This window comes from Terrapene carolina, unplaced genomic scaffold (assembly GCF_002925995.2).
Source record: "Terrapene carolina triunguis isolate 2854851 unplaced genomic scaffold, T_m_triunguis-2.0 Scaffold120, whole genome shotgun sequence".
Taxonomy (NCBI): domain Eukaryota; kingdom Metazoa; phylum Chordata; order Testudines; family Emydidae; genus Terrapene; species Terrapene triunguis.
In genome coordinates, this window is record NW_020664471.1 from 9,609,491 (window position 1) to 9,636,841 (window position 27,351).

The 27,351-nt window shown below is 43.4% G+C and overlaps 1 protein-coding gene across 1 annotated transcript in view; it reads left to right on the forward strand.

Moving 5' to 3' along the window:
* Positions 1-27,351, forward strand: part of EPAS1 (endothelial PAS domain protein 1) — a 152,310-nt gene that overhangs the window by 54,868 nt on the left and 70,091 nt on the right. Inside the window, exon 2 of the mRNA XM_026652519.2 lies at positions 21,446-21,636. Within this exon, the coding sequence (XP_026508304.1) occupies positions 21,446-21,636 (191 nt within the window). The remainder of the gene's footprint in view (positions 1-21,445; positions 21,637-27,351) is intronic.

Consider the following 27,351-nt stretch of genomic DNA (forward strand, 5'->3'; position numbering starts at 1 on the left):
CAGGTAGAAATAGCCTGGTCCATGGTATTATGCAAACACATGCAGTAATGATATAGATCAAATACTGACATCAGAAGCAAAACAAACATTTTAGATACAACAAAACTGAAATAAGAAGTGGCTATAGGCTCAACATTTGCCAGTTTCCAGAGACAGATCCTATTCTGAGTGTAGGAAAATACAGTGGATGTGTCAGATAACACTGTAAGGTAACTGTCAATAAATACATGATACAATATTTCATAAGCCTGGTCTACACTAAAAAATAAAGGTCGAAGGAAGCCGCCTTAAATCGACTTTTTAATGTATGTGTCTACCAGGTCCTTTACGTCGACCTAAGTCGCCTCTGATGTCGACTTATGTTATCCACGTCTGAGAGCGGCGTAGTGCATAGTTCAGTTTTCATGAGTGGACTGCGAGGTAGTGCAGACGCAGCGTTGTGTAATTTGACTTAATTGGCCTCCAGGTGGTGTCCCACAATGCTCATCTGTGACCGCTCTGGAGATCATTCTCAACTCTGCTGCACTGCAGCCAGGTACACAGGAAACAGCCCCTCCCCCACTATAGCCCCGGAAACTTTTGATTTCCCTTTTTCTGCCTGATGAGCATTGGGAACGTGCCAGCTTGAGCACAGCTGATCATGGAGACTACACACCCCAAATGCGCTCCAGCCTGGTCTGTACAGGAGGTGGTGGAGCTCACTGTTGTGTGGGGAGAAGAGTCTGTGCAGGCAGCGCTCCGATCCAGCAAAAGAAACATTGACATCTATGCAAAGATTACTTGTGGAATGGGGGAGAAGGGCTACACAAGGGACACACCGCAGCGCCGTGTGAAAATAAAAGAACTTCGCCAAGCATACCAGAAGGCAAGGGAGGAGAACAGTCGTTCTGGTGCTAAACTCCACACATGCCGGTTCTACAACGAGCTGCATGCGATTCTCGGGGGTGACTCTACCAGCACCCCCACAAGCAACGTGGACGCCTCAGAGGTGTGTGCGTCTAGGGACAACAAGGAGGATGATATGCTGGATAAGGAAGAGGAGGAGTAGAATGGGAGACAGTTGAGCGGTGGATCCATTCGCTGAGAGCCAGGAAATATTTTTAAGCCCGGAGCCCTGTGGGTTGCAGGACATCACGGTGGCTGACCGTGATGCTGGGAAAGGCACCTCTGGAGAGTATACAGTTACAATGAAAGCCTAGTTAAACTTTAGCGGGCACACACATTCGGTGGTATTGAATGTTTACTGTGAAGAAAAAGTGAGGTGCTGTGGCTCTCTGCTTACAAGAGGCCATTCCAGCTACGCAGGGGGATATCCTCCATGGCTATCTCTAGGAAACTTTCATGGAGGTACACTGCAATCCTTTGCAGAAGGTTTCTGGGCAGGGCAGTCTTATTTCTTCCACCATGGTAGGACACTTTCCCATGCAACTCCTGAATTAATTCTTCTGGCATCATTGTGGTACACAGCATAGCAGCATAAGGACCGGGTCTATACCCAGACGCTTGCAGCATCTCTTTCCTTTCCGCCTCTGTTACCCCCAGAAGACTGATATCACATAGGGTCACTTAGGGGAAACGGGGGAAGTTCTCATTAAAAGTGCTCTTACATGAAAAAAGGGCATGTAGACCTATCCCATCCCCCCACGTTCTGGATCGCCAGACCACGTGGCCGCTTATGTGCCTTTACTGTGCTTGGCATGGGTCAGCAAGTAGTTTAAAGTGGCTAATTACAATAGGACGTCAGAGTTATATTTCATATTTCTAGTTTCAGATACAAGAATGATACATTCATGCAAATAGGATGAACACACTCAGTAGATCATAACCTTTGCACAGATATGTTACCCGGCATATCTAGCATAAAACATATTCCAGTTATGTCATATTTACATTCATAAGCATATTTCTATAAAGCATTATGGGGAGCAGCGTGACAACTATGTTCCATACGGCGGGCCCTACTTCAGCTCTGGAAATATTGCAGGAGAAGGCGCAAGGTGATTGAGATGCTCACAGCAAGCGTGTACAACTGAGCAGGCTCCATGCTTCTGGGATTATGGCGTACGCGTGGCAGTTTTAAGGCACAAAAAACACTGGGTTGTTTGCTGTTGATATGAGGGAGGGAGTACAGTGCATCATGGGATGCCGACACAATGGTCCCATTCTCCCCTGCGACAGCATTTTGGTCCCATGTGGCATTGCACAAACTTCCCAAAGTACACTGCGGCAAGTTGCACTTTGGGATAGCTACCCACAATGCACTGCTTTGTGCATTGATGCAGGCGCTGCTAGTGAGGATGCATTCCATCGAGACAATGAGCATGGTGTGGCCACGCACAATTGGCTTCAATAATTCAGAGGCTTTTGGTCGAATTAGATAAAGTTGACTTAATTTTATAGTGTAGACAAGCCTTAGCTGTCTGTTAGTCTATAAGGTGCCACAGGACTCTTTGTCGCTTTTTACAAGCCCGTAGCTGTGTAATACTTTCAGGGGATTTTCCCCTGAAAACAATTCCTTCAGAGAGAGGGCCAAGTTTTTAACTTTGTGTCTGAATGAATAATGTAAAAAAAAGTTCCATTGTCAATTTGCTTCATGTACTATACCAAACATTCATTGACTCTCTGTTGGCTAGTAGCATTAAGCTACCTACCCAAAAAGGGTTGGAAGTGTTACTTGTTAAGAATTTTGCACAACAGTCCTAGTTTTTTGAACATTATGCTGTGCCCACTTTGCAGAACAGAAAATAATGAGTTGGGGAGAGAGAGACTTACATACTGGAAAAGCTTTTTAATGTATCAGAGTGAAATACAATTCTCTTTACACATGTTTTCCAGAATTTCTACTGCTGTCTCTGTTAATAAAAAAAACTGTTTGGTGTAAACTATCTGGTGTACGCTGGTGCAACTGTAGTAATGTAAATGGAGTTGCATCCACCCACACCAGCAATGAACTTGGCTCTTTGTGCCTTAAAGGCGGATTTCTTCCTTAGAAAGCAGTTTCCCCTAGTCGTTGATCCTGCAGTAATCACAATGCTGAATCTGTGGCATCGCAGTCAATCATTGTTACACACTAATGTAATGGCATTATAACATCACTTCAGGATGGATTAGAAGAAGAAGCTGGACTAACAGTGCAAATGCACAACTTTGATAATAGCAAAGAACACACAGAAAATGTAGCCACATACCTTCAGTTTTATATACACTAAATGTCTCTTTCTCAGATTTGATCCATGTATAAAAGGGGAAATTAATCTGTTTAAACTATATTAGTTTACAAGGATGTGCAGAAATTTAAAGCTGTTAAAGCCAAGGCCACTTAAATAAAATATCAAATGGCTCTGCTTGCATTTGTTCACGTTGCCTTAAAGATTAAGCTCCTTTATACTCTTGGTCCTGTTGAAAAATTTTGTTTAATGAATAATTATCCTGTGTCACAAGTGTTAGCAACTGAGCTCAGCAATCCAAGCCCTAATTTTTAAAATATTTGAAATACTGATATTGAGGGCTACAATTGTTTCCTCTTTACATGTAGTTTCCACTTCATTCAAACATTTCACTGCAGAGCCAAATGCAGAGAGGCATTTAAGAATTGCTTAGTTCTAAGGCATTTTTATGTGTTGGCTATTTGACCGAAATTCTTACCAACTTTTCTGTGACTTTGCCTCCATTGTTGTGAAGATGAACACTTTTGGACAAATTCATCTCTGGTATAACTCCATTGACTTAATTAGCTTACCCCAGAAATGAATTTGGCCCAATCTAACTTGCCTCCAACATAGAGTGTTAAGGTTCATATTAGTCTGAAGGATTCAAACTGGAGTGAGGATGGAGGAGAGAAGTGCCTTTCGTTTCTCATCAGATGTCTTTACATGCAGCACAAGAATGAGGTGGAAAATGCTAGAAAGAGAACCATTTTCTGTAGTCATTCTAGCTGGCACAGTGAAGCTATTGCCTAAAAAAGCCAGCCAGCCAAAATACTAAACAGCTGGAAAGAAATATTCAAGGACATTAAGGCTCTGAAAAATCTGGGCATGATTTGATTCCAAGCTATAAATCCAGGGAAACTCTATTCACTTCAGTGAATTTAGCCTGGGTTTACATCAGGGTAATTGAGATAGGGTCATATTCTTATGTGCATAGTTTCCCCTTCTTTGAATGGTCATTTACTCCCACATGCCCCCCTAAACTACTATATAGGATGCATTTCTTCTGTTCTCTGAACATAAAGTGGTGACAGACTTAGGGTTTCAATCTCACATTAGTACCTACTAAAATAAGGGTAGACTAGTAGTGGCTTTCTCCTCAGATTCCTGATGGTTTAATTTAGAATGGCATTGACCACTAAAGAAATATAATATGAGACCATGGCTATGTGAAAAAGGAAAACAAGGTATTGATGGGGCGACCCTAGAGATCCTTGTTCCACAGTCCTTACTCAGGCAAAACTTTCATCCTAAAAAGTAGAATGGTGGGAAGAAATTAAGAACATAAATTGTAGGCTTATTGTCAGGACATACTTCCTGATGGTGATCCTTAAGGGAAGTGGAGAAAACCACATTACTTGCGATATTTAAAGTTAGAATGGATACATTATTATTCTAGGAATTATTACTCTCACCAGTGTCAGGGAGATAGACCAAATGACAGGATAAGTCTTGTGCATTTCTGTAATTGGGATCCCTGGATATTCATGATCTCATCGTGAATGGCTGTAAGTGAATGAAAAGAGCATAGAGAAACCACACATTCCTGTTTAATCAGCTAGGCCCTAATATAATCAAGATGCAGCTATTAAATGAAATTTGACATTCTTGCATAAAGATTTTCTGATCAGAGATCTTGTATAAACTTTATGCTGTTCTTGGGACTTCACAGGAACAAGACGAGACATAGGTCATTAACAGACATTGGTTCAAATCCACCTAGGGGGAGTCAATGGGCAAATTTTTATAAGCTGAAATATAAAATTATAAATGCACTTACATATATATATATATATATATACTTTCACTATGCATTTAGGGTTGCCAACTTTCTAATTGCACAAAACTGAACCCCCTTATCCTGCCCCCTACTCACTCCATCGCCCCGTCTCCGTTGCTCGCTCTCCCCCACCCTCACTCTGAACAGGCTGGGGCAGGGGGTTGGGGTGTGGGAGGAGGAGAGGGCTCCAGCTGGGGGTGTGGGCTCTGGGATGGGGCCGGTAGTTGGGGTGTAGGAGGGGGTGCGGGCTCCAGGAGGGAGTTAGGGTATGGAAGGGGGTTCCGACCTGGGGCAGGGGGCTGGGGTGCAGGCTCCGGCCGGGTAGTGCTTGCTTACCTCAGGCAGCTCCCAGTCCGCGGCACAGCAGGGCTAAGGCAGGCTCCCTGTGGCTCCTGGGAAGCGCAGCCAATGGGAATTGCGGAGCCCGTGCTCGGGGCGGGGGCAGCACGCAGAGCCCTCCCCAGCCGCCCCTCTGCCAAGGAGCCAGAGGGACATGCCAGCTGCTTCCTGGGACCCGCATGGAGCCTGCCTTAGCCCTGCTGCGCTGGCGACTGGACTTTTAGCAGCCCAGTCAGCGGTGCACACTACAAATCTACAAATCCGGGCCCTAATCCTACAAAGGCCTGAAGCATGTGCTTAACTTGATACACTGTGGGTGAGATCTGCACTCCTGCTCCAGCCTCTTCACGCCAGGAAAAAGGGGCTGGAATGCTGTAAAGAGGCCCTAAGAGCAACTCTGGTCAGGGGAGGATTTCCTCAGAGCTGGTACTTTGGAATACAGCCATAAGGCCTCTTCTGAAGGACCCTCCTTGCAAGCCCAGGGACAGGAATAGGTGCTGTAGGGGTGTGTTGGGCTGGACTACAACACAGCACTGCAAGAATTCTTAGCAGTGCTGCAGCCAGGGGCGGCTCTAGGCACCAGCAAAGCAAGCACATGCTTGGGGCAGCCCATTTGCAGGGGCGCCAGGGATCCAGCATGGGAGCTGAGAACCAACAGGGGGCCCTGGGAGCTGAAGTTCCTTGGTTAGCTCCCTGCCTATAGAGCCAGCCCTGGAGCGGGGAAAGAACTACATTTCCCAGCATTCCCTTGGCCACTAGGAACAGGAAAGAGGGGGAGGGAGGTAGCTGAGACCTCATGCTGCAGTGAATGGAGAGCTGCACTGTGAGTAGGGATTCCATACTTTCACATTCAAAAAATAGGACACTCCACGGGGACGGAGGGTAGCCCCACCATCCACTCCCTCCGCCTGCCCCTCACAGAAACCTCAACCCATCCAACCCCCCTGCTCCCTGTCCCCTGATCGCCCCTTCCCGGGACCCCTGCCCCAGCTGCCCCCCAGGATCCCACCCCCTATCTAAGCCCCACTGGTCCTTGTCCCCAACTGCCCCCTCCTGAGACCCCCGCCAACTTCCCTTCTAGGACCCCACCCCCTACCTGTCCCCTGACAAACCCCTGGGACTCCCATGCCTATCCAACCGCTGTCTGTCCCCTGACTGCCCCCTCCAAACCCCTGACCCATCTAACCCCCCCCTTCTCCCTGCCCCTGACTGCCCCCCCAAACCTCCACCCCATCCAACCCCCCCTGCTCCCTGTCCCTTGACTGCCCCCCCCGGAACCCTCTAACCCTTCTCCAACTCCCCAGCCCCCTTATCATGCCACTCAGACCAGTGTGTCTGGCTTTGCGCCACGCCAGACACGCTGCTGCATACATGCTGCCGTGCACCCCTGCGGAGCCACAGCGCCCCCCCCCCCAGCACCGGCCTTCCGGTTTTGAACACCCCAAAATCAGGGGTGCTCAAGCTCAGTTTGGGCGGCTGTTACTTCATTTCTCCGAAATCAAATATACTGATCCACTGTAACTTGCTGTAGAAAAAGCGGTTCGGGGGGGGTGAGAGCCCAGGGCTGGGGCGGCAGGGGGGTGCGTCGAGGAGCCAGGGCTGGGACGGGGGGCAGCCAACATTTTTTTTGCTTGGGGTGGCAAAAAACCTAGAGCCGGCCCTGGCTGCAGCCGATAGGGCAACCCTGGGGAGGATGTTTTAATATAGACAGTGCTGTCTACGCAGGGCCGGCTCCAGGCACCAGCTTGCCAAGCAGGTGCTTGGGGTGGCGGCACGTCCAGCTATTCAGCGGCAATTCGGCGGACGGTCCCTGACTTCCGCTCGGAGCGGCTTTTTTTTTTTTTTTTTTGCGCCGCTTGGGGCGGCAAAAACCCTGGAGCCTGCCCTGTGTCTACGTTACTCTGGGGGTATCTCTGGCCACCAGAGCAGCCCAGATATAAGATGGCAAAGCCACTTTAGCCTCCCTGCTCCTGTTGCACAAAATCTCACCCTGTGAATAGTCCCACTCATGGGCGGCGCGTATAATAGGCTGGGGAAGGCTGTGCCTCCCCAAACAGCCCCATGTGGCCCCGCCCACGCTCCACCTGGAGGCCTCCCCTGCTTGCCACTAGTTGTTCCAGCCCAGGCAGGCTGCTCCTCTTCCTGGAAGCCGGCAGGGGCAGGGGCTGGAGCTAGGACGACTGGGACTTGGGATGGCTGGGGCCGCACTGTGCTGCACTCCAGGGGCTGGCAGGGAGGGGGGCTGTGTGCCGTCTGCCCAGTGCTCTGGGGCTGAAGGTGCTCTGGGGCTGGAGACACTTGGGTGGCCTGGGGCTGAGGGAGTTGGGGGTGGCTGGCGGCCGCAGACGGGGGCTCTGGGCTTCGGCCTGGGATGGGTCTGAGAGAGGCAGGGCCACAGGCAGAAGGGGTGGGCTGGGCCAGAGGCTAGCCTCCCCGAGCCCATGGTTCACCCACCACCCATGGTCCCACTTATTACATGGACTACTCACAGGGTGAAGTCCTGGCCCCATTGAAGTCAGTGAGAGTTTTGCCTTTAACTTCAATGGGGCTGGTTTCACACACAGTGAAATGGGGGTTAGGAGCCTCCAGCACCTTATAAGATTGGCTGTTGATACCATCTTGTTTATGAAGTGGCGATATTATGGTGGAAACAGCAGGATGTGGGGTATTACAAGTGTTTTTCAAACATCTTCCTTTCAAAGAGGTTTCTCTCGAGTCCTTGATGGTCCATGCCCGTTCTGCAAGCTGCTCTCTGATTGTTTCTTTCCACAAAGACATCCGGAGTGAAATTTTAACATAATTGTATGCCAGTGTTATCAGATAAGAGCTGGTGTTGTGGCTGCAAGTTTGGGCCTTCTGGAGTACTAGTGATTTTAACCACAGGTCCCACAAACCTCAGCTGGTATTGCACATATTGTAGGATGTGCATATCCAGAATATTTCAGCAGATTGAAGCAATTTTTTTCCCAGTCATTCACAAACCAGTGGACTTTAGGGCAAATTTTTGCCCACAGATTTGTGCAGAAAGCTTACATTGAGGTAATCTGATGGCAAAATGTATCCCTTAGCCTTAAAATAATGTTCAGAATTAAAAGGAGACAGGCTGATTTATCTGCGGGTCTACGGATCCCAGCATGAAATGGTCTACCTTGAGCTGAACAGCCTTCATCTTGGCTCAAGAAGGCCTCTCACATGCTGGAACATAGTCTGTGCTTTCATCTGAAAAATGAGGGTGGTTGGGAGCTGTGCAGAGTACAACTTCTAGGGCCACACAGGCCTGTGGGCTGCACTTTGTTCTCCCCAGTTCTTACCCTCTACTACAGAGATAATGCACACCTTTTCCTATGTGCTTTCAGATTAGGTAAATAGTTGACTTATCTGAAAGCAGATCTTAACAATACTTGCTGAGCTTCTGAGTAATTCTGTGTACAGACCTGTAGATTAGCTGTCAAGATTGACTGATTGCTACAACTGAAAGGCTGCTGTGAGATTAGGATCTTTAATCTCTCTGAATACAAATAATTGATAAATATATAGTGCTGCATATTGGCAAACTATCCTCAGTATCCTCAGCTTTATGATGTGATTCCAATTCCTATCTTATTACAATTAACATAGATTTAAAAGTAGAGGCTGTGAAGAAAAGCAATATGGAAAACATTTTGTTGCTTGGAAAAGTGTATTTACAAGTTGGGTAGTGCAGCTGCTGGTTTTCAAGGTGAACCTACATTGAAACTGTCCTTGCTAGACACATTTCTCAATGGCTGTTTTATCTGGCATTACAAACAGCCTCTAAAGCAAGGGTCTCAAACACGCGGCCCAGGGGCCGCATGCGGCCCGCGGGGTTGTTTTCTGCGGCCCGCGAGCTCCTCACGGCCCCCCCCAGCATTTACCTAGAGCGGCTCCAGCCCGACGCGCACCGAGGGAAGGGCAGGCTCCTTACCTGCCCTGCCCCCTGCCGCTCCTGGAAGCGGCCGGAACGTGGGGAAGGGGGGGCACAGGGCTCTGTGTGTTGCTCTTGCTTCAGGCAGCGCCCCCAGCAACTCCCATTGGCCGCAGTTCCCCATTCCCGGCCAATGGAAACTGCTGGGGGTGGTGCCTGAAGCAACAGCAACACACAGACCCCTGTGCCCCTCCTCCCCCAGGTTCCGGCCACTTCCCGGAGAGGTGCGGGGACAGGCAGACAGGCGACCTGCCCTGCCCCCGGTGCGTGTCGGGCCGGAGCCCGCCCCCCGAGCCCCTCCTGCAGCCCAACCCCCTGCTGTACCCCACACCCCTCCTGCACCCCACACCCCAACTCCCTGCCCTGAGCCCCCACCACACCCCACACCCCTCCTGCCCTCCCTGGGGGCAGGAAGGGGGCAGAGTTGGGGTGAGGATTTCAGGGAAGGGGTTGGAATGGGGGCAGGGCCTCATGGAAGAGGTGGAGTGGGGGCGGGGCCAAGGGTGGCGGGGGGAGGTGTCAGTAATGCGGCCCTCGGCCAACGTACTAGTCCTCATGTGGCCCTCGTGGTCATTTGAGTTTGAGACCCCTGCTCTAAAGGATGCTAAATGTAATTGTAGCTGTGTTGTGCCAAACAGTTTTAGCTTCAGATTAAAAGACTCAATGATCCAGAACCATGGTGGTGACTGAGTTATGATAGTACTGCTCAGGAGGGGAGGGTGTAAAAGGTGGCTTTGTACTTCTCTGACCCAAGACGGGCTGTGTGCTAGGCTCGTTCTACCCTCTAAACCAGTGGTTCTCAAACTTTTGCATTGGTGACCCCTTTCACACAGCAAGCCTCTGAGTGTGACCCCCCCTTATAAATTTAAACCATATTTTTTATATTTAACGCTATTATAAATGCTGGATGAGAAGCGGGATTTAGGGGTAGAGGCTGACAGCTTGTGACCCCCCACATAATAACCTCACAACCCCCTGAGGGCTCACGACCCCCAGTTTGAGAACCTATGCTCTAGCCGCTCATAGAAATTAGAGCAGTTTGTGAGCTACTCTAAATTACCAAGACTGACAATAGCCTCAAGGGCCATTACAGTAGTCAGGGATCATTGTGGTGCAGAGATGCCCTAGTTCTATCCCATTTACCAGTAACCATACCCCTTATTCTAACCAGAGTGAGTGGAGGTGGCATAGGATCTGAGTCTACCCCACTGGAGTTTGCCCCAGTGCTGGAGCAATCCTCCTGAGACCAGCCATGCTGGCCTTAAGGTCTCTTTGCATCATGTGCACACTGCAAAGCAGCCCAAGTATAGAGGAGAATTTGGGCCCGTATTTGCAGTTGCTAAAATTCTAACTTTAACTTTTTGCATTTCAAGTTCCACATAACTGCAGAAGAAGTTACAACACATGACTATAATAGATTTGTATTGACGTTCTTTTGGTTATTATTAGAATGTATATCCAAATTATCAGAATGTGGTGACATACTATGAACATGGATGTTAAAGAAATTAATTGCTTCTGTAGCCCAGGGTCATTAACATCAAAACTGCTCTTAAATCCCTTTGATATCTTTAAAGTTTGTGATGATGCCTTCAGTTGCTGATTAACAGGGTATAGCTGCATAAAAAGCAAGATGTCAGTGCTATAAACTTTTTAAAAGTAGGTGTTATGCTTTTTGTCTGTGTAAATGTCTTTCAAAAATGTATGCCAGGAATTTTCATTTAAAAAATTACAAATCCAATAACACTCGATTACAAGTGTAATAATATATTAGTGCTTCATACATGAGAGAGAATCTATCCCTTCTCCAATTTAAAAACGTGTGGAAGATTACAAATCTGACTGCCCCAAAGAGTCGATCTGTTCATTTTGAAATCAACATGGCTGTGGAAGAGTCCTTACCCATTGCTGAGCTAGTCTGGGTCATGGAGATTGTAATGGTGGCATGGACTTCATGTACTATAAAAGTGCTTAGATCTATTTGGTGTGTTCCTAACTATCCCCCCATAAATCCTATTCCTCCTTTTCCACAAGTTCAAATTCCATTGTTAATCAAGCCCCAAACCCTGGTGGCTAGGCACCTTTTAGAAAGACTTATGATTACAGATAGAAAGCTGAAAAAAGCTTAGCCCCCACAGCATGTTCTGATATCTACCCCCTATCCAAGACTTCAAGTATATCTCATTTCTGCCCATTCAGATTCACTGCCATGCTTACCTGCAAGTAGAGACCAAAGGCCAAATTCAGACCTAGGATAAGCAGGCTCATCTCCATGAAAATCTTGTTCTAAATTAAACTTTGAGGGTACAAACTGATAAGAAAAATGGATGTAAATACGGATGTGATTTTAGCTTGCACCAATGTGGGTGTGCAAAACAAGTGTAGCAACCAAAGGGGCAGAGTGCTGAGGCACAGCAGGAAGAATCAACCTTAAAAGAAGGAAGGATATAAGGTAACGTATACCCCTATTTCTCTTTTGCCGTCCTATTAGTAACTGACTTCCTGCAGTACCCAAACTTCCATTCCCTCAATGTACTAATTAACCTCCTTTGGTGTGGACCTTGCACTTGTTTTGCACACCCACTGGATGCCAAATCAGTGCAAGTTACACCACTTTACCACATATATATGCACATACTTGTTTTCAAACCAGTTAACACCTGCTGTATAATTTAAACATGGTCATTTATGGCTAAGCAGGTTTTTGCCAGGGTTTGCTGGCCCTATTTGGTAACATGATGCCGCCAAGCCCCCTCCCTGCCTGGCAGCGGCTGGAGCCGCTGCTTTTGCTGCTGCCTCTCCCCACGGAGCTAAAGCAGTGGCCCCTCCCTGCAGCTCCCAGCTCTTTTCCACTATCTTGCCACGTGGAGCTAACACCTGGGAGTCACCGGGGGTGGGGTGGGGTGGGCACTGAGAGTAAGAGGGGCAGGGTGCCTGGGGAGTGTGTGACTCTAGCTGTTGGGGGGACAAAGCTTTAAATTGTGCCCCCCCTCAAGCAGGCACCAGTCATCTCTGGCAGAAGCCCCTAACTAACCCCACCAGCCTGCCACAGGGCAGAAGTCCCGAGCTCCCCACCCCCCCCAGCCTGGCGGGCGGAGAATGGGGGAAGTGGGGTAAAGGGGCTTTGTGAGTCTCACTTTAACTGTAAAAGAGCCACATGCAGCTCATGAGCTGCCATTTGGCCATCCCTGTGAAAATAATGCATTAGTGAACCCCTTTCACCAGAGAAAGTCTTACCTTGGTTTTGCCTGGGACAATCTTGTCTACTTTAAATGGGATGGAGTTACACTCTCAGCTTCCATATTTTTGGCCGCAGTTCCTGATGCGTGAGTGAACTGCTGTTTATCATGCACGTTTCATTTACAAGTTATCAATGTTCTTAATTTAAAGGGGCACGGTCAAAAGGACAGTGTGATGCCCAGAGTGAAGGTTATTTTTGAACATAAGATGGATAGAGTTGTTACAAAACCCCATTATTAAAAATATTTTAATGAAATTTAAAAACAAAATAAGAATGACATGTACAAAAGTGAGTTTGTTAAATATTTGTCTATGGAGCTGGACCCAAACACTGAATCACTGAACTAGTGTAGAACCAGAAAGTGAAAATGACTGTAAACAGAAGAGAAACTGACCAGTTTATAGTTTCAGGGCTAGATCCTATGCTATTTTAAAGCAGCTGGGTATCTGGCACTTATTGTCCAAATTGAGTGAAATGCAAAATGTAAACAAGTGGTAAAAAGTGCATTTGATTTTATTAAAAATTAATCAATAATAGACTATTATATTAACTGCATAGTTAATTACTTTTAGATTCATATGACTTTTTTATCCTAAAAATATTCCTTTAAATTCTTACTGTTTTAAATGAGGTCTAATCAGTTTGAGGTCTAATCAGCCATTCTGTGTGTACAGTAAATCATGTATATTTTATGTTATCTTTTCGTAGCTATTCTTGTTCTACAAGTTAACATCTGAAGCTTTTACTGTAAACATTGAAGCCAGCATGAATTACTATAGATATTTTGTGTGACAGTTTAATTAACTGTGGATTCTTGACCTTTAATAGATGTCTGAGCTACAAGTGCTTAATAATGAGCCTTGCAATGTAAAGTAATATGCCTGTTACTTTATAAGGTTAAGAGGTTTACTTACACAGCAGTTTCAAACAAAGTCCAGAGACACAAAACTAATTAAGTATACTAAAGTAAGCCAGTCTGAAGCTATGTAATTCTAAATATTTTATAAATTCACAGTACAGTAAATGTTGTATCAATGAAAAATACCATAGCTAAATACTGATTTCAGCTTTTTGGGTACTAACTGCAGAGGCCCTGGGACTTCAGTGCTCTGGAACCTACGAAGTCTAATTGTATTACAAGGTTATAACATTCTGCAGAACTAACCCTTTTTGACTAGGATGCTAGCCCTAAACATGCACGCACACACACGTATGCACACACAGATTCACTCCTCCTCTGCAGCATAGGTGCTGGAAGTAGGGGTGCTGGGGATGCTGCTGCACCCCCTGGCTTGAAGTAGTAATAACAATCCACATACATGGTTTCCACCTTCAGCACCCCCACTATAATAATTGTTCCAGCAGCACTGCCATGTGGTGTCCACACACATGGACTTGTGTAAAGACCGAAGATGATCAACTCTGGTGACACCACGAAGAGTCCACTAATGTACATAGCAGAAGGAGCCATCTCTAAAGCTGATTGCCAGGATACTAGCTGCTAAATAGCACCAAGAACTTTGAAGGGTAGTTGTTCATGGAAAGGTTAAAGATGAGATATACTGACTGAGGACAAGTATTCTTAGTTGACATAAAGCCAGTTATTGGTGGGGTGGGACAAAAGAACAAATATGGATGCACCAAGCAGAAGTTTGTATGTCAGCTGATCCAGTTCAGGAATGGATTAACTTTATTTAAATAAAGGGGGCCAGTCTCTATTCCATGCAACCTCTCCTGATATCAGAGGGCTTGCATAGGTGCAGCCCAAGGCAGAATTTGCGTGTCTAACACTACTTCAAACTAGTGAACACTTTATACCTGTGATATCAAGAATTACTTACCTAGTGCAAATGGATTCTAGTTACCCCATGACTAAAAAGTTTGTCTCTTTTCCTACTGAACAGAGCCATATTTTAAAACAAAAATGCATGTACATTGCTTTGTTTTTCTGAAGGTAGGCAGCTATACACACAACTACAATACTGGAATAAGGGTTACTTTTTAGGGCCAGTTTGTGATCCCCGTAACTCATCCTGACTCTGCAAACACTCCCACTGACTTCAGTGAGACTATTCTGGTGCAAGGGGCTATTCACCCTGAGAAAGGGGATCACGATCTGGCCCTTAATTCTGTTCAGGGCATAATTAAAATAATTGGAGCTCATCTGGCTGGTTGAGTTATGCTCTTTGTTCTTGTCTGTGTGGTTGTGTAACCCACACAACTTCTGGGTGTGGTGTTCTGTCCCATCTAGTGGCACTGAGACCACTTAGAGAGAGAGAAATGAGTCTGCTCTACAGCCTTAGCTAACAGCCAGGTGGCTTTTAGCTCATGCGGTAGGGGCTCATGCTTTAAGCACCAGAAGCTCCAGGTTCAATCCCGCCCTCCGACGACCAGGGTCTGTTGGTATTTCAAGTGGGGGCTTGTCTGGGATTTCAACTGGGAAGTCTCTGAAGCTCGGGACGCGCTTCCTCAGCGAGGGGAAGTATGTAACCCACACACCTTCTGAGTGTGGTGTTCTGTCCCCTCTAGTGGCACTGAGACCACTTAGAGAGCGAGAGAGATATTAAAGAGTTTGCTCTACAGCCTTGGCTCATGCATTAAGCTCCAGAGGTCCCAGGTTCAATCCCGCCTGCCACCGACTGGAGTCTGTCGGTGTTATAGTTGCCTTTGGGGCTGGTCTGTTGTTTGGGTTATTTTGGGGGACCTGGGGAACTTTTGCTAGTGATAATTCATGTGATTTCATGAAGTACTCCTGAGTACTTTGTCTTCTTTGCCCCCATACAACAGCAGTTTTCAGAATCTGAACTAAACGCACTCAAGAGTGACTAAGGAATCGTGTAAACAGCCTTTTGGGAGAATGGGGAAGGGAAGAAAAGCTGTTTATATTCTGTGGTTTGAGAATCATCCATAGATTCTCAACACTTCCTTTTCTTACAGGTGAAACTCTTTAACGGTGCTCATGCATGGATAAACACTGCTTTATCCACCCGAGAGCATCATCAAACTAGCATGGAAAATCCTTGCTTGGAACTTTCTTTTTCTTCCACCCAAACAACCATCCCACCATTACCTCCTGAAAGGAGGCTGAGGTACTCTGGTGAGGGAGTCAGTCAGACCTGCTCCCTGATCTGGGTGTGATTTCGTTTTATTCTTGCAGAAGTTTGGACTTTGACATTCCTTTCTTACTCATGAAATTACAACATGTGTGTGTGTGTGTGGGTGGAGACATGAGGGTCTAATCCAGGCCCCCTTGAACTAATGGGCTTTGAGGGGATTCACTGGAGGCACTTGGCGGCTGATAGGCTCTGTGTTTGTGTGTTGGTGGAAACACTGTTGCTTCACATTGTTCCTTGAAAGTCCCAGAGAGGTTTGAGTGAGCTAAATCCATGCTTTTCAGTCACTTTTTCCAGAGAACGATGTGCATTCGGGCCAAACAGCTCTTTCTTTTTCTCCATAAAAGCGGGTTGTAGCCTGACTAAAATTGCTGCGAGGGAGTGATTCAGGAGTTTGCTAAGCCCTGCCTTCTCCCTGATCCGTCCTCTTACCACAATGAGGTATGAATAAGATTCAGTGTAAGCACTCTTTCATGGCTTAGTACAGCCCAGCTGTTGTGTAGTTCTGCTTCCACTCTCCTGACATGGGTGAATCAAGCCATAGACTGGGTAAAATACTCCCCCACTGAAATCAGTAGGAGTAACTGCAGCCAGCTTTGGCCTTCAGTGTGCAAAGGAAAACAATGAAAACACCACATATTAGTGAGGTCTCTGTTTTGCTTGACTGCCATTGCTTGTGCAGGATGTTCCATGAGGCGGGAAAAACAAACCAACAAACATGTACACCAGCAATTTTTGAAACCTCACAGCTACAAGGTGGAAACATTGAGTGACATTCTTTGAAAGAGTTGTCTCTGGCAGGCAAATAAACAAAGAAAGGTAGATAGAGTCGTTTTGTTGGGATTCTCTGTGCCACTAGAAATAGCTGGCATTGCACCAATGTGTGTGTGTGTGTGTGTTGGATGTCTGCTTGCAGTAATGATGCAGCTTCAGTGTGCTGTGTTAGGGAGAGAAAAGGAAAAAACAGATATACATGAGGTGACCTGAGGGGGCGGGGGCAGTATTTCAAGCAGAAATGCTTGCATTCAGATAACCATTACAGTTTTAAATAAATAAATAAGTTGAGTAAATTAATTCTGTAAAAGGTAGAGAGCCTGCTTTTCTTTGCCCTAAGGATTCTTAGGGTAAAGAAGAGCCATGGGTGCAGTATGTAATAAATTTTAACAAATGTCAGCTATGAAAATAATGACTGTGATCAGAAACATTGTAGAAGGATAGTGTAATACAGTTTGAAACAATGACTCTCTAAGGACAGCATAGGTTATTAAAAATCTTGGGCAACCATCATTAATGAAACCACCTTGCCTCATTAGCCACACTTCTATATTATATTTACTGAGGTTGACAAAACTAAATATTTTTCTTTGTGGCTTGAATGGCATCATGAGGTTGCCAGTCTTACACAACCCATTTTTAATTTGTGAATGGCAAATGTTGTCCTGTGTACGTGCTTGGTTTAGAATTGAAATGAAAGGAGTTTTTTTGGTGGGGATGCTACTTTCTACAATTTTGGATGTTTTGTATAATTTAGAACCAATTTGAAAATCGCGGGCTCTACATTTAGAATGGAACTCAAACATTTGTGGTTTGAGTTATATTCTCCAAGTCACAATCGGAAGTTCTCATAAATATTGCTGCATGGGGTTTTCTGTTTTGTTTTTGTTTTGTTTCTAATTTTTATTCCACTGGTGGACTTACTTCTAGAGATTAATCATTTTGGGCATAGCATAGGTTTCTTTACATAGAAATGGGGTTTTAAAAACATAATTTCCCTGAGAAAACATTGGTGTAAAAATACACACATGGTTCTGCTTTTCCTGCAATCTGCAGAAGAAGGACAATAGAGGTAGCTGACTCTCCTGCACACAAACGCTGCAGAAATCTGGGTGGAGGGACTGTGCATGAGCAGATAATCTGACCGTTACTTATTAGATCACTATTAAATTACCTTCAATCCTGTTCTCGGCTCAGATGCTTTCTACTACACCAGTTCAAAAACTAAAATATTTGTTGTGTGGGGGAAATGTTTCTATTATATGGACTTTCACCCTAGTTGCCGACAAGTCATAAAGACAAGAAAAAAGTACACCTCTACCCCAATATAACGCTGTCCTCGGGAGCCAAAAAATCTTACCCATTATAGGTGAAACTGCGTTATATAGAATTTGCTTTGATTCACCGGAGTGTGCAGCCCCCCCCCCCCCCCCCCCCCCGAGCAATGCTTTACCGCGTTATATTTGAATTTGTGTTATATCGGGTTGCGTTATATTGGGGTAGAGGTGTATGTTAAAGCTAGGTTCCTTCTGACCTAAATGAACAAATGTATTTCTAACCCTGCTTGTTTTAATTTTGCATCTTGTTTGATGGGTTGTGATTTTAAAAGTGTACTTGATTTGGGGAGAAGAGTTGATGTTATCTTCTTTTGCATCTGAAAAGTCTGTATTTATTTTATTGAGCTGTGTTGATTTAAAATTTTTATTTATCTTACATTTATTTGATTGTGCACTATGGCCTAAGGCTAAGATGCTGTACTAATTAACTTGTGTTTGTTTAAATTACCATAGTCTCATGATATGAAAACTCCACCCAGTCAAAGTAAAGAATCAGTGTCCCCTTGTGAGGGCCTGTTACTCACCTAAGCAGTCCCTTTGAAGTATTGTCAAATTTCTATGCGACTGCTATTTCCATGTTTGCAGCATCTCATAGATAACTTTCATAATAGTCTCTCCACCAACATTTTAGAATATATTCACCTGGGGAAAAAATAGTTCTGTACTAAGTTGGCTGGAGGTCAGTCTCAGGGATTAAAAGATGCATTTCTGAGGCTTCTTACCCTGGTAACATGCCCATCAGCACACATCTACAACCTCATCCACCTAGGCTAGGGTTGCCAATTTTCTAATTGCAGAAAACCAAATACCCCTGCCCTGCCCCTGCCCCTGCCCCACCCCTTCTCTGAGGCCCCACCCTGCTCACTCCATCCCCCCTTCCTCCTTTGCTTGCTCACTTGCTCATTTTCACTGGGCTGGGGCAGGAGGCTGGGCTGCGGGAGCGGGTGAGGGCTCCAGCCAGGGATGCAGACTGTTGGGTGGGGTCAGGGTAAGGAGTTTGGGGTGCAGGAGGGGGCTCTGGGCTGGTGCAGAGGGTTGGGGTTTGTGTGGGGAAGTGAGGGCTCTGGGGTGAGGCCGGAAATGAGAAGTTCAGGATGTGGGAGGGGGCTCTGGGCTTGGGCCAAGGGGTTTGGAGTGTGTGTAGGGGGGTTGGGGTGCAGGAGGGAGTGTGGGGTACGGGATCCAGGAGAGAGTTTGGGTGCGGGAGGGGGTTCTGAGCTGGGGCAGAGGGTTGGGGCGTGGAGGGGGTTTGGGGTGTGGGCTCCGGGGGCTGCTGACTTCGGCGGCGCTGACTTCAGGTGGGAGAGAGTCTGCGAAGCTCTCAGGAAGCAGCTGCATGTCCCTCTGGTTCCTAGGTGGAGGGGCGGCCAGGGGCAGCGCACGGAGCCCTCCTGGCCACCCCTCTGCCTAGGAGCCGGACATGCCGGCTGCTTCTGGGAGCCGCGCGGAGCTGCAGCCAAGATGACAAAGCCATCTGTGATTTCCCCTGATGACAAGCACTTCCAACCTGTCCAGCCACACAACCTCTCCCACTCAAAATATGCTATAATCTGCCCAAGGTCACAAACGTCTTAGTTCATAGCCTCAAAATGAGAGCCTGTGTAGGTGACACTAGAAATGGGATACTTGCTAAAAAATTACAGCTTCTGAAACTGAGAGACTGACCTCTTACATGTCACATCCTGTTCTCATCCAAGCCAGGTCATTTAAAATGACTGCTATGTTATAGTTTTCTGACCAGGAAATGGAGCAATACATTTCACTGGACACTGTATAATGAACAGCTAAGGGCCAAAGCCATCAGCTGTCATAAATTGATGAAGTTCTACTGACGTCAGTGGGACTACACTGATTTATATCAGCTGAAGATTTTTAAACACCTCTTAATTTTTTTTTTATTTTCTTTTGGGGGAGATGTGCTCTGTGGTATAAATGCATTTTATAAATAGACTTGGCAGAATTCAATTTGTAAAAAAAAATTCTGATGCATAATATTGGTTTAATTGTAAGCATTTTTTTAGATTGTTATCCATTTTAGATTTTCACAGTGGCATGACATTATTGGGGGATGTTAGACAATTATTTTATGACAGTAGACATTGATATTCAAAAAGTTTGACTTTATAGACTGTTAAACCACAAATTGTCAGCATCACATGTCAAAATATACAAAGTAAATATCCTTAGATCAAGAAATCATACCTATTCATTTGTTAGTCCATTTCTAACAAGCCTAATTCAAAAGTCAAAATCACTGGATTTTTACACTAATTAAATTCTCAAGCAGCTTTTTATTTTTTACTTTGCCTATCTGTAAATCTTGATTATTATAGTGGAAATATTTTTTCATTGCTTTGTGTATGTACGATGAAATCGACATTTACTGGTAAAAATCTAATCCTTCCAAGACTATCTATGAAGTACTGTATAGGAATTAATGAAGTTTTCCCTCAACAAACTAGCCACCCCAAACTTGTAACAAACATGCTTGTGTTTCTTGCTTCTTTAAACTTAGCATTGTGCTTTCTGGTGGATTAATTTTGTCCACTGCCCCTTGTAAAATACCTTTGACCTTTGTTATTTCTTGTTCTCCTTGGAGTGTGGAGGAGCCGGCTCTATTGGTTATGTTTATTTCACTGGAGGGACAGACAGGAGAGAGAAGGAGACTTTACTAGGACAGATTTTGCCAAGAATTGGCTTTATTTCATTCTACGGTATTTTTCTATTTAATATATTTCATGATTAGTCTCTTTCATAGTAAAAAAAAATAAAATAAAAAAGATGCTTTTTCATGTGTCACATCAGATTTTGAACTGGGACATTTTGTGTAGACCAACAGAGCTTGATAGCCTACTGCTTACTTTTATTGAAATGCAAGGAATGGCCTTTCCAACTCACTATATGTAGGAACAGCGCCACACTCTCTGAAATAGCTCCAACTGTAAAACAGGTGCTGTGAACCCATCACCCTGGTGCACTGCTCTCTACACTCTGTTCCTGGCAGGATTGGATCCTTTGTGAGAGGTCTGTAGTCAGTAGTAAAATTCACATTATTAAGGTACATTTTCCTTAATATCTGTCCCATATGACAGCACTGTAAAAGTTCCTTGCACTGTAGGGAGAATTATCAGAACAGCGTTCCATGATAATACTGTATCATTCCATATGTTATTTTATATAGTTATGGAAACTAAAAGATTCTGGATGTAATCCTTACCCTTGTAAAGACAATGGGAGTTTTGCCATTGACTTTAAGTGGGGTCACAGTTTCTTTACACGGCATTTTGAAAAATATGTATGTCTCCAAAGACTGAAAATATCTGAATTCAGCTTGCTTGAAGAATCCAAACCATTTTTAAAACCTCCTGAAAACAAAGTCCTTTAGTGAATCAAATTTAAATTGAATGATGGCAGCACCCATGATTTGCTGTATCTTTTAAGTCTTCTCACCAAAGGCCACATTTTTCTCCCATTGAAGTCAATGGGAATTCTGTGGGACCAAATGTTGACCTGAATAAAATTTCAACTTTTTCTTTATTGTGATGTCACTTTCCAAGGGCTTTTATGAAGAATCAAAATGCTATCACCTCTATTATTTTCAGCCAAATGGCCAGCTGGCTCACTGCTGAGAAGATCATACTCCTTGACAGTTAATGTCTCTCTTAAGATATGAATAGCTTCTCAGGACCTGTCTTTTTTGCTTACTTTATAGGAGCAGCTCAGAAAGGAGGAAGGAGAAATCAAGAGATGCAGCCAGGTGCAGAAGAAGCAAGGAGACTGAAGTATTCTATGAATTAGCCCATGAACTGCCCTTGCCCCACAATGTTAGTTCGCATCTGGACAAGGCATCCATAATGCGTCTGGCAATCAGTTTCTTACGCACTCACAAACTGCTGTCCTCAGGTAAGGCCCATAGAAGAGAAAGGTCAATGTTAGTTGATATCACAATGGCAAAGGTATGCTTATTATTTTCTAAATACAAGAGACTAAAGGCATAAAGGGGACACCTCAGCACGTGTTCTGAGAACTCAGACAAACATTAGAGCATAGCTTTTCATCAGAACAATGTGATTTTTTTGTAAGGTCTTAGAGAAAATTGAGCAATATCAGTCATTAATTGTCAAAATAAGATTTGAAGCCAAATTCAATGACATTTCATATAGGTAGAAATTAATCTAAAAATGCCCTAGAAAATGGCTAATTAAAATCAATTAAAAAGATTTCATGAATGTAATCATAATTAAAATACCTAGATTATAAATTGCAGAAAATTTTCCATGCTGAGACAAGTAAATCCTGATTTGGCATGGAAAACACATTTGCAGACATGCATTTAGAAGGCAGCTCTGACATTTTGAATGTCCAAAAAACATTGTTTAAAAGGATTAATTGTACTATATGCTGATAGTAGATAGATAATAGATGGCATTCTGGTAGATCTGAGGCACAATGTGCTAAAATAGCTAAAGCCACAATCTTAAAATATTTGACCTGGATGGAGAGATTCTGTTAAAAGAAAAACCACCCACTTTGTTCATTTCAGAGCTATATGATGGCGCACATGGTGAATGGGATCTTTCAGCATCAGTAAATTATGAAATGTATTTTAAAAGTTTTTAATTACTGCTACCACTTCTGAGTGTACGCTGCTCTGGGAAGTGACTTCGGTGGACATTTGTGGCCCCTGCAACCTACAAGATCAATGAAAGCAATTGTAATCGCAGTTTCCATTCTTTGATTCTGAATTGTGGCAAGGAATAACACCTGTATTTAGTTTTATGACAGAAAAAATCAGGGATGTAAAATGGTAAAGATTTAATCCCTTGTTGTTTGGAGGCATGCCATTACTCATTACCTACAACAGGATGTATAAGGAGTAATTACAACATCTAAAATCAAAGGGTCACTTAGTTCTTTGGACTAAACACTGTAAGATCTAGGGATGGTAAAACTGTTTGATTAAACTAAAAACAGACCTGAATCTTTGCATGTTCTTCAAAGTTAACTATGTCTTCAAGATTTGCATATCACTAGTCCTGATCTTTCTGGGGTGATTTTCATACAGTGATTTCTTGAACACTGAAACTACAACATTAACAATAACTCATACAATACCTGAGTTAAAAATGAAATAGTATGGATGAAATCCTGTTCCCAGATAAATCAATGGCAAAACTCCTAATGACTTTAATGGAGTCAAGATCTTACCCACAGTCTTTAAGTTGACAAGTGAGATATATAGTAATACTGCAAAAAATGCTATTAGAAAGCATCTTATTTTTTCTGTTACTTCTTGAGTGTCTGTTTTATCATGGAGTGTAATAGCTAAATCACATGCTAATTGTGGTTATTCAGCAGGTAACGTCAGATTAAATCGAATTCACGCATTTCTGTTTCCAGGTGATTATGGGATGTCTTTGTGTTTACTGTGGTGCATTTCCACTTCCTTAGAACTGATTTAAGAGTTTTTATTCTTGGCTCATAGTGATTGTGAGAAAATTACATTCTATCTGTGCCTATTATAATGGAAAATAAAATAGAGGGATCTTTAGAAAACTCTCTTTGCTTAACAGAACTCGCATATCATCTGTGGTTTTGTCAGTAATATGCCATACTCAAACAAGTTGCATAAAATAAACAAACTTTCTTCCCATTAAAAACTCCATATGTCATGCCAACTAGTTACCAGTTAATCAATTTTAAATATTGAAGAAATTTTTTACATCTACAGATTGTGAGCTATTGATTGGTGTAGAGTAGACTAGATTAGTGAGAAAACAAATTTCTTTTTTTCCCTAAGGACAACAAGACAGATAACGTTATTATATTACAAGGATGTCTTTGAAAGTTAAAATTAAGTAACTTCAGATTTGTTGTTATCATCCTCACACAAGGACACCAGATTCATTTAGCAATTACTAAGGCAAAATGAACTCTTTCAAAAAGAATTAAATCTATATTTCTTGGCAGACTAAGAAGTATGAATAAAACATATCTTTTAGTGTCCTCATACATGTCTGGCTTAAGTTTATACTGTTTGACACTTCCAAGATCTGATATTGGCATGATTTGTCCGTGATAATTAAATCAGCTTTTAAAACAAGTTTGTGGTGAATGCAACTGAATCAATGTACCTGGAATACCCCACTACCCAGTAGCTAAATGAACCTGAAATAAGTCATCAGTTACAATTGTGACAGCCTTTGTTTTAATAATTCAACTTTTTATTTTCCAAGTCAGGTATAAATTTAACTACAAATCCAGCAGCAAGTCAGATGTTGTTCTTCTGTTTGTACAGCAAATATAATTACATCATGTAACCAAAGTCTGAGTTGTTTCTACACAGAATGCACCTTTAGACATCCAAGACTTTCAGAAGTTATTTTGGGTGTCTGCACTTTTGAGTGCCCACCTTGAACACCTTAAAGGGGTCTGATTTTTCAGAAAGTGCTTTACACCTGCTCTCCAAAAATCAGAACCCTCTAAGGTGTCCCGAACTGAGCATACAAAATCCTTGGTCACTTCAGAAAGTCTTGGTCCATAGCCGTCTTCATCTCAGGTGCAAATCTGTTTAAGTTAACCAAGTGATTTACAGATGAATTTGATCCTGAATATTTGAAATAAATAGTTTTAAAATGTTATTGGGTTTTAGAACACAGCAGTGTTAAATTACTGTGAAGATTTTTGAAATCCTTTTTGACGAGACAAGACTTTACTTTCATCAGCCTGTTGCCTCCCTCAGTATTCACACATGATTACCATTAAGACCAGTGGGGAGAATGCATTGGTATCAAGGGAGAATAGACATTTTCCAATAAATTCCCAAGAAGGAAACATAGATTGAGATATTTTAGGAATTATATATTGAAAGAATTAGCCTAAAGTAAACCTGTACCCATTAGGAAATTATTTCTTGCCCTGAATAAGCGTGATATTTGGAAATCAAGTTTTTTGTAAATAAAAGTTGACATTTCTGAGAAAACTATTAGCAGTCAAGGTTTAGTTGAAAAAAATATTGTTTTTGTCCCTCAAGAGAGAATGGGGGCTGGCTAATAATATGAAGAACTTGATTTTGTTATATAATAGTTATGTACAATAGTTAATGCTTAAATAGCATAGTTTTTCTGATCAGTTAATTTGAAAGCAGGATGAGAATTAGTTTACCACCTTTGATATTGGGCTCTTTTGAATTAGATACATTTTAGCAGGATACTAGCTGTCATCAGACAATGATGAAATGTCAAATTTAATGGAAAACGTTAGTTTCCAATACAATTTGTTGCTCATGTATGACCAGGATTGCTGCTCATCATGCAAACATTCTGAAAGTAGTGTGGAACAAAATGGAAAGTGGGTTGTGAGATACTTGACCACATTCTGCTGTCAGTCACACCAGTCTAAATCAAGACTGTCTGCAGTAGCTTGAATAAAGTTACCCTTGATTTATGTTGGTGTTCACAAGAGCAGAATTTGGCCTTTTATTACACATGAGGAACCTAATTCCAGTAGGGTACATTGATAAAATGATTGATTAGAAGCACAGAAGTTAGTGTGACAGCTGGTCTCTGACTGCTGACATTGAAAATGGGAATTTAAAGGACTGAACTCTCCACGAGAAACAGTGGATCGCCTCAACTCAGGCTACTCCTTTTCATTTTATCTTGTCTTTTTGGACACAACCATGATTAAGTCAACTAGACATTTTTTTATAAACTGGACTTGAGTGTATTTATTTTGTAACTGATTGGAACTGTAAAAATAATATTTGCTGCATTTATGTACTCACATTGTCAGTAAAACAAGCTGCCAATTCAACTTGAAAAAAATACTTTAAAGGGAATCCAGTACACAATACTGCTTGCTTAGTGTTTTTGTTATTATTCAAGCTTTGATTATTTTTATCAAAAGCTACAGTCATTTAAGAAAAAAATGTTTTGATATCAAAGTATTTGCCACGTGTTCTGATCCTGCCAGGGGTCTGATACTTCCAGGGGCTGACCTCTATAATTCTCATTGTATGGGTGAGAATTCAGAGTGCTGAGCACCTCAGAGGACTGGATCCTACATTCACACTGTAACAGGAATTTTCAAAGGGGCCTAAAGCAATTAGATTGCCAACTGCTCTTGAAAGTTAATGGTGTCTAACTCCATCATTAACAATAATAATACAAAATAATTTAATAAATGCTTAATAATAAACTCAAAGGGTTTTACATTGGAGGTCAGTGTCATTATCTCTATTTTACAGATGGGTAAAATGAGGCACAAAGAGGTGAGGTGACTTGCCCATTGTCACCCAGCAGGTCACTGGTAGAGCCAGGAATAGAATTTAGGTCTCCTGAGTCCCGGTCCAATGCTCTATCCACACTTCCTCCTCCATTAAGGCCCTCTGAACATACCTGCCTCCATGTAAGATGTTGCAACTCCATTGAAGTCACTGAAAGGTCTGAATTTGGCCCTTTGTGTCCTATCATAATAGGAAATAGCTGGCTGAATGTCTTCAGAGTTCAAAAGGGTAAAAAATACCAGGTTTTGCTTTTATAAAAGTTGTTCTTTACTTAGTAACACATTTCCCTTTGATTTTCACAGTAGGCAATTCAGTGTGGGAATGTTGGAAAGGAAGTCTTTAACATTTAGAAATACAGGCTGTAGGTCTGACAGCCTGATTGAGATCAGTATCACAGGAAGCAAACTGAAACAATAGCTTTATAATTGTTTCCATGCTGTGCGTAGACAGAACAGAAGAGACACAATATAACTGGAACTTAGCAGAGACATTGTTAAATATGATCACCTTAAAGATTTTTCAAGATGTCTTCTAATTATACTGACATGATAGATTTTGTCATCTTTATATGAGAAAATGAGTGTGATTATTTTAGAATATATCTTGTTTTTTCCAAATTAGGATCTTGATCCTGCATTTTACTTCTGTGAGTAGCTCAGCTGAAGTCCAAAGAGGCGTAAGAGTTTGCAGAATCAGGTTCCTAGGATCTTTAGTACACAGATAAAATTTGATGGCTTGACATATGGCCGGGCTTACTCTCTGAAACAGGGCAAGGGACTCAGCTATTTGGGAGAGCCTCAGAGTAGAGCCGCTACTCCTCTGGATCGAGAGGAGCCATCTGAGATGGTTCGGGCACCTGATAAGGATGCCCCCTGGGAGGCTTCCTTTGGAACTCTACTGGGCACCCCCCACTGGAGGAGGCCCTGAGACTGACCCAGGACACACTGGAGGGATTATATCTCCCAGCTGGCCTGGGAATGCTGGGGTATAGGCAGGCTACTTAAATATCAATTTTGTATATTAATACATGTTGCCAGCAACTAAACTGAGACTGTGACAACATTCATGAGAAAAGAAGCATCACTTGGACCAATGCCTTGCACATCCGAACTCTCATTGACGTTAGTGAGTTGTGTGTCTCAGGACACATGTAATATGGTTCACGTTATGCCAGATACTTTCATCGGGCTAATCGGGCAAAGATTGTTTTGTCAGCTTTCCCTCTCCTTATTCAAAGTGTACAGACACCTGGGACACTTTTCTGTGTAGAAATCCAGCAGAGGAAGTTGGGTGTTGGGAGTTGTTTCTGTGGAGAGAGACAGCAGAAGGAA